The sequence below is a fragment of the Petaurus breviceps genome, unplaced genomic scaffold (assembly GCF_028583685.1).
Source record: "Petaurus breviceps papuanus isolate PSGF00001 unplaced genomic scaffold, PetGlider_PUasm1.0 172, whole genome shotgun sequence".
In the NCBI taxonomy this organism is placed as follows: Eukaryota; Metazoa; Chordata; class Mammalia; order Diprotodontia; family Petauridae; genus Petaurus; species Petaurus breviceps.
In genome coordinates, this window is record NW_027185755.1 from 6,312,765 (window position 1) to 6,322,648 (window position 9,884).

The 9,884-nt window shown below is 44.7% G+C and overlaps 1 protein-coding gene across 1 annotated transcript in view; it reads left to right on the forward strand.

Moving 5' to 3' along the window:
* The window catches only part of NIBAN3 (niban apoptosis regulator 3), a 37,093-nt gene that overhangs the window by 18,627 nt on the left and 8,582 nt on the right, over positions 1 to 9,884 (forward strand). The window contains exons 11-14 of the mRNA XM_069083184.1: positions 123 to 281; positions 488 to 604; positions 2,547 to 2,654; positions 6,347 to 6,458. Of these exons, the coding sequence (XP_068939285.1) occupies positions 123 to 281; positions 488 to 604; positions 2,547 to 2,654; positions 6,347 to 6,458 (496 nt within the window). The remainder of the gene's footprint in view (positions 1 to 122; positions 282 to 487; positions 605 to 2,546; positions 2,655 to 6,346; positions 6,459 to 9,884) is intronic.

Sequence of the window (9,884 nt, forward strand, 5' to 3'; positions counted from 1 at the left end):
TGTGTGTGTGTGTGTGTGTTAAGTGTCTGAGGCCAAATTTGAACTCAGGTGCTCCTGACTTTCAGGGCTGGTGCTCTATTCACTGAGCTACCTAGCCACCCCCATTTGCTGTACTTTCACAGGTTTGCTCCCTGGGAGATATGCCCTGGAACTTGGAGCTGATGCAGCCATGCTACCAGAAGGCAGAGCTCTATTGGCACAGTCTTCAGGGTTTGAAGGAAAGATTTGGTTTTTGTGGCACTAAAAACCTTGTCTTCAGTGCTCAGGATCTCATGCAACAGGTACCATGAAGGGTCAGCAAGGAAAGCCAGGGGGAAGCTCTGGTCTTGTCTGGGGGTGGGTGAGAAGGAAGCATGGAGTACATCACAGTGACTTTCCCCACACATGAGTGTATCTGGGTGCTAGGAAAAGGCAGCTAGAGGAGGTGAATCCACACATCTTGTCCATATCCAGTGCTTTTCTCTAACATTTCCATTTCCATTCTTAGCTGATGGAGAATGCTGTGTACACCTTCCAGCAGCTTTCAGACCAACACGTGTCCTCAGCCACTCGACGAAGACAAGTCATCTGCTTGCTGGAGAAGGTCAAGGGTCGGGTGTTAAAAGTAAGACACAGCCTCCCCCCAGTCACCCTTGTTCTTGCTGTGACTGCCCTGCCATACGCTTGTACTGGCTGTTCCCCGTGCCTAGAATGTCTTCCCTCCTGACCGCTCTCTCCTAAAATCTCTGCTTCTCATCAAGGCTCAGTTCATGTACCACTTTCTACATGAGGCCTTTCTGGATCCTCTCAGCTACCTTCCTGAATCACCTTATATCTATTTTAAATATGCCCTATACATATACACATATGTGTATATATAGTTGTATGTTAGAGATATACACACATCCATACATCATGTGTGTGTACATAACACATGTCAGACAATAAACATTAATTACCTACTATGTGTCAGGCACCATGCTAAATTCCGAGGGTGAAAAGAGAGACAAAAGATACTCCTCGTCCATGAGGAGCTCACCATCCAATGGGAGAAACAGCCTGCAGATGCCTAGGCACAAATAAACCATGAAGAGGATTTGTTGTTTTGTTTCAGACTCTCCAGGACCCCACTTGGGGTTTGTTTGTTTTTTGCTTTTTGGAGACAATTGGGGCTAAGTAACTTGCCCAAGGTTACACGGCTAGTTTTTTTTGTGTGGGTGTTAAGTGTCTGAGGCCGCAAGGGAACCGGGTCCTCCTGGCTCTGGCGCTGGAGCCTCGAGTTACTCACTGCACCACCTAGCCACCCCGATTTGGGGTTTTCTTGGCAAAAATATTAGAGTGGTTTGCCATTTCCTTCTCCTGCTCATTTCACAGTTAAGGAATGGAGGCAAACAGGGTTAAATGACTTGCCCAGGGTCACACAGCTAGTAAGTGTCTGAGGCAGAATTTGAACTCAAATCCTCCTGACTCTAGGCTCAGTGTTTCTCTCTACTTTACCCCCTCTACAAACAGGATCAATTTGAGATAATCAACAGAGAGAAGGAGCTAACATTAAGGGAAATCACCCTGCTGTAAAAGGTGACATTTTAGCTGGGCCTTGAAGGAAACCAGAAGGTGGGGATGAGTAGGAGTGCATTCCAGGACTGGGGGACAGGCAGAGAAAATACCTCGAGTAAAGAGGTGGCTTATTTTGTTCTAGGGACAGAAAGGGGGCTGGTGTAGCTGGAACAAAGAGTATTGTTAAAGAGAGGAAAAGAAGACCAGAAAGTCAGGGGAGGACAGAAGGGGAAAGATTGTGAAGGGCTTTGAATAACAAACAGGATTTTCTATTGTTTCCTCTAGCTAGATGTGATGGTACAGTGTCTAGAGTGCTGGACCTGGAGTCAGGAAGCCCAGGGTTCAAATCCAGCCTCAGACACTTACTAGCTGTGTGACCCTGGGCAAGTCACTTAATCCTATTTGCCTCAGTTTTCTCATCTGTAAAATGAGCTGGAGTAGGACATGACAAACCACTCCAGTGTCTTTGCCAAGAAAACCCCAAATGGGCTCAGGAAGAGTCAGACATGATTAAACAACAACAATAGATAAACTGCAGGCTCCTTCAGGTCCAGGGATTATTTTCCCTTTTGCCTTCAGGATCCCCAGTGCCTGGCATATGGTATGTATTTGTTTCTTGTTTGGACAACAGTCAACAAAGGCTTGTTATGCCACAGTGTGAGATGACTGACTTTGATAGCCTTAACCCTTCTCAGCAATGCAAGGTCCTAAAACAATCCCAAAGGACTCGTGATGGAAAATGCCATCCACATCCAGAGAAAGAACTATGGAGTCTAAATGCAGAGCAAAGCAGACTATTTATTTTGCTGTTTTGTTTTTTCTTTCTCCTGTTCCTCCCCAATATGTTTAGTAGGAATGTATATGTAAAGACCATATCAGACTGCATGCCCTCTTGGGGAGGGGGAAAAATTAAAACTTACAGAAACGAATGTTGAAAACTAAAAATAAATAAATTAACTTTAAAAGCAAAAGCAAAAATACAAAGGCTTGTTGTCTGATTGTTCTTCCAGAAATTTGAATCTGACAGCAGACTTGCTCAGAAGCTTTTTGTTCAAGAATGGCTAGTCCAGATTTTCCTTCCATACCTGCTGAGAAGGCTGGAGGTGGGCTGTAAACTGGTGAGTGTGAAGCCCTAGGGTCAACTTTCCCCCATGCTCATGCCTGAGCCCCAAAGACTTTGTTCACTCCAGGGAACTTCCAGCCATGGAATTGTTGAGAGGCCTCAGGCTTCTGTGCTCTCACTCACTGCCTAAATAAACCCATTGACCTTTGTGATGACCATAATAGGAGCAGTCATCCCCATTTTACAGAAGAGAATACTGAGGCTCAGGAAAAATAAGTAACTTTCCAGTAAGTATTTTACACCTAGCAAGTGTCAGGACTCAAATCTAGATTTCCTGACTCTAGGAGCAAGATTTTTCCCACTATACTATACTCTATTGCTTCCTGAGATGTCCTAAATTAATGTAGGCCTGGAGTCTAAACTAGAAAAGGTCCTACAGGCAGAAAATGAAGGTTTTCTTATTGGGGTGACATAATCCACTCATCCCCAATCTCCATCTCTATTAGCTCTCTTCCTTTATCCTGCCAAGGTGCTCATCTTTCCCATTCTAAAGACACCTTCCCCTTTACTGAAACTTGAAGGAAGCTAAAGATCCTAAGAGACAGGGATGGGGGCGACTTGGTGGCACAGTGAATAGAGCACTGGCCCTGGAGTCAGGAGGACCTGAGTTCAAATATGACCTCAGACTAGCCCTGTGACCCTGGGCAAGTCACTTAACCCCAACTGCCCTGCCTTCCCCCCCCAAAAAGCAAAAAGAGAGAGAGAGAGAGAGAGAGAGAGAGAGAGAGAGAGATGGGGGTGGGGGATGGATTCCAGGCACCTGGCCCCTGCAAAGGCAGAATGTGGACCGCCGTGTATTAAGAGCACCAAGGAGGCAATTTGTCAAGAATGAAAGAAGGAAACAAACATTAAGTTCCTGTTATGCATCAGGCACTGTTAAGTGCTTTACAAATATTTCCTCATTTGATCCTTATAACAACCCTGGGAGAAAGTGCTATTATTATCCTTATTTCACAGATAGGGAACCTGAGACAGACAGAGGTAAAGTGACTTGTCCATGGACACACAACTAGTCAGTGTCTGAGGTTGGATTTGAACTTGGGCCTTGCTGCCTCCAAGCCACTTCACCACCCAGCTGCCTCCCTGAAGGGGAGAATAGTATGTATCAAGAGAGAGTTGGAGCTAGGGTATGAAGGACTTTAAATGCCAATCAAAGGAATTTGTGTTTGATTCTGTGGGCATTAGGGATTTGCTGGGACTTTATTGGTCTGGGACATGACATGGTCAGACCTGCCCTTTAGGAAAATATTTTGGCATTGGCATTGGTGTGGAGGGTCTTTGGGGACAGGGGAGAAGCTGGAGGTTCTGAAACCAATTAGGAGGCCGTTGCAATAGTTCAGGCCAGAAGTCATGAGGGATTGAACTAAGGTGGTGGTCCTAAAAGTGGAGAGAAGGGAACAGATGTGACAGATGTGGGGGAGTTGATAAGACTTAGCAACTGATTGGCTTTTTGGGGAGACAGAGACAGAGAGAGACAGAGAGAAAGAGAGAGACAGAGACAGAGAGAGACAGACAGAGCCAGAGCCAGAGAGAGAGAGAGAGAGAGAGAGACAGACAGACAGACAGACAGACCCAGGAGAGGGCTTTGGGGAATGGGAACCCTGACATATCAAAAGATACTGAGAAAAAGCAGTCAGACAGTTAGGAAGAGAACCAGGGCAGAGCAGTGTCATAAAAACCGAGAGAAGAGAGAGATTTTAGGAGGCAAAATGTGCTCGACCACATCAGGGATTTCAGAGCAGTCAGGAAGGGTGAGGATGGAGAAAGCTTTTGGATTTGGCAGTTGAGTTCATTGGCAACTTTAGAAAGAGATTTCTGCTGAGTGATGAGGATAGAAGCTGATTATAAGGGAGGGATTGAGAAGTAACTGGGAGGAGACAGTAAGTGTGGGTGGCATTTTTGAGAAGTTAGTCTGAGAAAGGAAAGAGAAATATAAGATGATAACTCAGAGAGATAAAGGATCAAGTAAGGGTATATTGTGGATGGAGGAGGCTTAGGGTTGTTTGCGAGTGGCAGGGAAAGAGCAAGCCTATCTCCAAGACCATGCTGTCCTTCCTGCTGATGTCTCTCCCAGAGTGTTCCCCCTGGATCCTCAATTTCAATATGTCACAAGATGAATTTAGTATCACTCTGCTGTCAATCTGCTTCTCCCCCAACTTTCAAACTATTTCTATTATTGGCACAGTCAGCAAGGTTTATGGCCTTGGAATTATCTTTGGACACATTGTGACTTGCACATTTTAGGCATTTAATAAATATTTGTTGAATTGAATTGAATCCATGTAGAATAGAGACTGGGACAAACAATGTAACTATCAAAATAGTAACAATGGAAAAGACAAGTAATACAGTCTGTGTGGTGTAGTAGAGCAGGAAGGCCCATCTTCAAGCCCCAGCTCTAGTTTTCCTAACTAGGTGACCTTGGGCGAATTACTTAACCTCTAATGAAGAAATCCATCAAATTGGAATAACTTAGAGTACCTACTTTTTAGAGCTGGGATTAGTCAAATACTTTGTAAAGCACTATACACACCTCTAAGCTGTTTTTCCCTCTAGTTGAGTCAGCTCCATGAAATATTTCCCCTAAAGTCTAGTACAATACTTTGTATTCAGTAGGTGTTTAATAGATGTTTATTGAGTTGAATTGAATCAGATTAGAATATGCCACTCCTCTGTTCAAGAAGTTCCAGGGACTTTCTCTTGCCCCTGGCTTGAGTACAAACTGCTTAGTTTGGCATTTAAAGCCTTTCCCATGAGTTTCCAGCCCTCCTTTCCATGCTTATTGTACATTCTTCTCTTTACACACTCTGTGATTTAGCCCAAATGACCTCTTTGTTTCCAGAATTCAGCATCCAGTTTCCCCTCTCTGTATTTTTGCCCAGAGTTCGCCCAAGATGCCTTGAATGCCATCTCTTCTGACCTTTACTTCTTAGAATTTCTAACTTCTTTCAAGGCTCAGTATGTGAAGTCTTTCCAATCTCCCTATTTATTAATGCCCCCTCTCTTCTCCTCCAATTACCTGTATGTATTGGTCTATTATATATTGTTCCCTCCAATAGAATGTACATTTCTTGAGGGCAAGACAGTTTTTCATTTTGTTTTTGGATCTTACCACCATGCCTTGAATATAGTAGGAGCTTGATAAGTGTTTGTTGGATTGGAACTGTTCCATTCTAAAAGGGTGTTTCTTCCTAGGAGAGGAGAAGGTGATCAGCAGGCAGAGTTGTTGAATTTCCCTTAACATAATTTCATCTCCTTGTCTCCAATACCATACTCACCAAAGAAACCTTAGGATAGGGAGGAGTTTGTCTACAGAAGGACAGGGCCTCCAATGTGAAGTTACCACTTGACTGTCCTGCTGAGGTTTTGCTAGGGCACAGGTATTTGCTGGGTGCCAAAGGCATGCATGGTATGTCACTCAATGTGAAGTCTGCTTTGTAAGTCCATTTCCTGGGAGTGGGTAGCATGAATTAGTCTAAGAAAGTCCAGCTACATCTTCCCCCTGGTAAGACTGGCAGGCCAGACTTCAAGAGCCAAGGAATTAAGCAACTAGACCCTTGAGCAGAGTTTTATCACCCCAAGGTCCAGATTCATCCAACGTAAGCCCAGGACTGGCCCCTGGACATGTTGACCAAGAACATTCTCAAAGGCAGCTGCCCTGACTTTTCTCTCCACATCTCGATCTAGGAGTTGCACAAGTATGAGAAGTATGTGTTTGCAGACTATAGTCACATCATCACCATTGAGAACATTTATGAGGATGTAGTCCTGAGTTTCCTAAACCAGAAGGTGAACACAGGTGAGTAAGGTGTACTCCAAGAACACAAGGTACCTTCTCCTTAAGGAAGGGATCCCACCAGCCCTTCCTGTTCCATGGTTTTAGAAGGAAGGAAGTAGGGCCAACTTCAGGACCAATTACAGAGACTATTGGGAAGAGTGTCTAAGGAAACTCCATGTAAAGTCAACTCTCGGTTATCCATGGGGCAGATGATCCCTGCTCTGAGGCCTACAATTCAATGAAGGTGCTCTTTTTGTACGGCCCAGTTCTAAGAACAGGGAATTTGGGAGCTGACTGCCAGTATTTCCCTGCATCTGCTCAGAAGGTGAATGACACAGGATCTGAGTTGGACCAAAAGAAGTATGAGACTGTACATGTAGGACTACAAACTAATGGTATAAGTAAGGTATGAACAGTACAGGGAGGGAAATGAACGAATGAAAAAAATCATTTCTCAACTGCTCACTGTTCAGGCACTCTGCTAAATGCAGGGAAACACAAGCAAGCAAGACAGTCCCTGCCCTCAAGGAGTTTTCATTCTGACTGAGGAGCAGAGGGTGCATAGGAGGGAGTGTTGGACAGAGGAGGAGTGTTTTAGAGAGAATGATGAGAGCAATTGATTGACATGTCCTTTTCAAGAATGGCAGCTCTGTTCTCAGGACTAGAATTAGAAAGGGTTAGGGAGTGGTGGATCTGGAAGGAGCCGATCCCAGGGTGGGAGCTGGAGTTCCTATTGATTAAGTCTTCTATTTAATGGAGACTGATTAGGTCTTTAATTCTAAGGAAACTGAGGACTCAATACCAAGGAATAATAATAATAGTGAACATTTATATAGTCCGTGCCAGGCACTGTGCTAAGTCGTTTACAATTATCTTACTTGATCCTCACGGCAACCTTGGGGGGTAGGTGCTATTATCATTTTACGGATAAGAAAACTGAGGCAAACAGGGTTAAGTAACTTGCCCAACTAGTAAGTGTTTGAGGCTGGATTTGAACTCAGGTCTTCCTGACTCCAGGTTCAGCGTTGTATCCACTGTGCCATCTAGCTGCCTGTCACAACATTTATTCTTAATTTTTCTAAGATAGTGGAGGCCTTGGTGCTACAAATTTTGATAACAAGAAGTCAATTTATTGTTAACCTGTATGAATCAGCCTCACCTATGGAGGGCTGTTTCAGTCAGGGAGTGGCCAGTGCTGATAGAAGTATTTGGAAAGAATTTAAGTGTTTCCTTAGGCATACACCTGTGTTTGGGGACCTGGTAACTATAGCAGTGTAATATTAACTCCTTGGTAGGCTGGAAGAGGGAGTGGGTTTGGAAGATATTGGGTGGCACAAGAACCCCCCCACCACCACCATTGTCGCAGCTGGGGCTCAGTCAGAAATTGTGGGTTGTTGTGAGAGGGAACTGCTCAGTCTGCCACAGCCTTTGCTTTTGATGTGGTTGGTGCCTCTGATCATTAGCTCACCTTGCTCTGTCTGTGTCTGAACAAAGAACTGCAAAAGTGAAACTTTTTTTGCAGAGGTAGTAGAGACCCAAATTGGCCAAGGATAGGCTAGTGAGAGATGTCAATCTCCCAAAGTATGGCTATACTATATTGGATAGTTGTAGTTCATCCCAAGCAGGGAAGCTCAGTCTCCGGGTCTGGCAGTACAGGCAACAATCAGGGAGGGGCTTGCCATGGCCTGGGGGTAGAGTAGGTCTAGTCCCCAGGTTACAGATAAGAGAGTGGGGGTGGGACAAGATAACCGCTCTTTTGTGGAGCCAATACTAGGAACATGGTCAACCTCATATAGTAAAAAAATCACTCAAGGTCATAGCTAAATAAATGCCATTCCTCATGAGAGAAACCATTGTGATACTGGGGGATGGTAAAAGCACGTGACTAGGCAGGAGGGAAGAGGTCCTCCAGCCAAAGAATGAGCCAACCCTTACTGAACACTAGTGATCACGCTAGCATGGGGGGGGAGGGGGAGTGGTGAGTGGGTGACTGAAGAGGAGAGAGGAGTGTGGGTAGGGTGTGCTCCCACTTAACAGAAGTGTGAAAATGTGGCTTCTTCCACATTTAGCCATTAGAGAACAGTTAAGACTGACTTGTTTGACACTAACCCTAGGAGTTTAGAAAAGGGAAAAATCATCAGGAGCTGGAATATTCCAGAAGGGCTTCCTGGAAGAGGTTAGGGAAGGCCTAGAAGGGATAAGCAAGGTTTCATGGTTGTTACTCGGGCGTTTTTTTCAGTCATGTCTGACTCTTTGTGACCCCATTTGGGGTTTTCTTGGCAGAGATACTGGAGTGGTTTGCCATTTCCTTCTCCAGCTCATTTTACAGATGAGGGAATTGAGGTGAACAGGTGGCTTGACCTGGAGTCACAGAGTCTGAGGATGGATATGAATTCAGGTCTTCCTGACTCCAGGCCCAGCGCTGTAACCACTGCGCCACCTAGCTACCCAAGTAAAGCTTAGCTAGGTGCATAAGGAAGGACACTTCAGGTCAATCAATTTACTAAGTGCTATGTGCTAGATATTGTGCTGGGCACAGGGATGGGAACACAAAGAGTAAAACAATCCACACCCTCAAAGATTTTACATTCTAATGGTGCTTAACCCTGGATCGGAGGCAAAAGTGAACCTGGTTTGTGCTGCAGGATAGAGAGGACTCAGTGCCCTGAGGGTATGTGTTAGGGAGTGGAAAGGTATTAGGCCAGTGCCAGATTCCTGGTGGTTTTCTTTCACTCTTACCATTAAAAATGCATTGATGTCTTTTGTTTTTATGTTATTTCCATCTTGAAAAATCTCTTGCCCCTTTTCTGCTCCATCTCTTGTAAAAGAATATAAAAGAAAAAGAAAAAAAAAGTTCATTCAGTGAAATTAATCAACATGTCCTCTGAGTCAAAGTTTATTTAGTGTTCCATATCCATAATCCCCTGCCTGCCCTAAGGAGGGAGGGAGGGGCATTTTATCTTCTCCTGGGCCAAGGTTAGTCATTTTAGTTACACAGCTTTTAGTTTGTGGTTTATTTGTTTTTGATGCTTTTCTTTTCATTTACATTAATGCCATCATCTACATTTTTCACTGATGGTCTTGAGGCAAGTAGAGGGATGGAGTACCTAATGTAGCTGACAATGGGAAACTGCATAGGTTCTTGGACTAGGGAAAGAGAAGTTGAAAGCTGGACTTCAGGGAAGTTAGTTTGGCAGCAGGATGAAGGGTGGTTCAGAGACAGGAGAAAATTCTGTTGATGCAATAGTCTGAGCCTCAAGGAGCAGGGGCACTGTGGTGGCATTGGGAAGAGAAGGCACAAAGGATGAGTGCCAGGAGAATTCTGTCCTTATCCCCCCCCCCCCCCCCCCCCCCCCCACAAACCACCAAAAAAACACAGAAGAATTAAAAGTAATAAGGCGTGAGGAGAGGGTGCGGCGCCCACGAGCAGATACTAGAAATATAGGA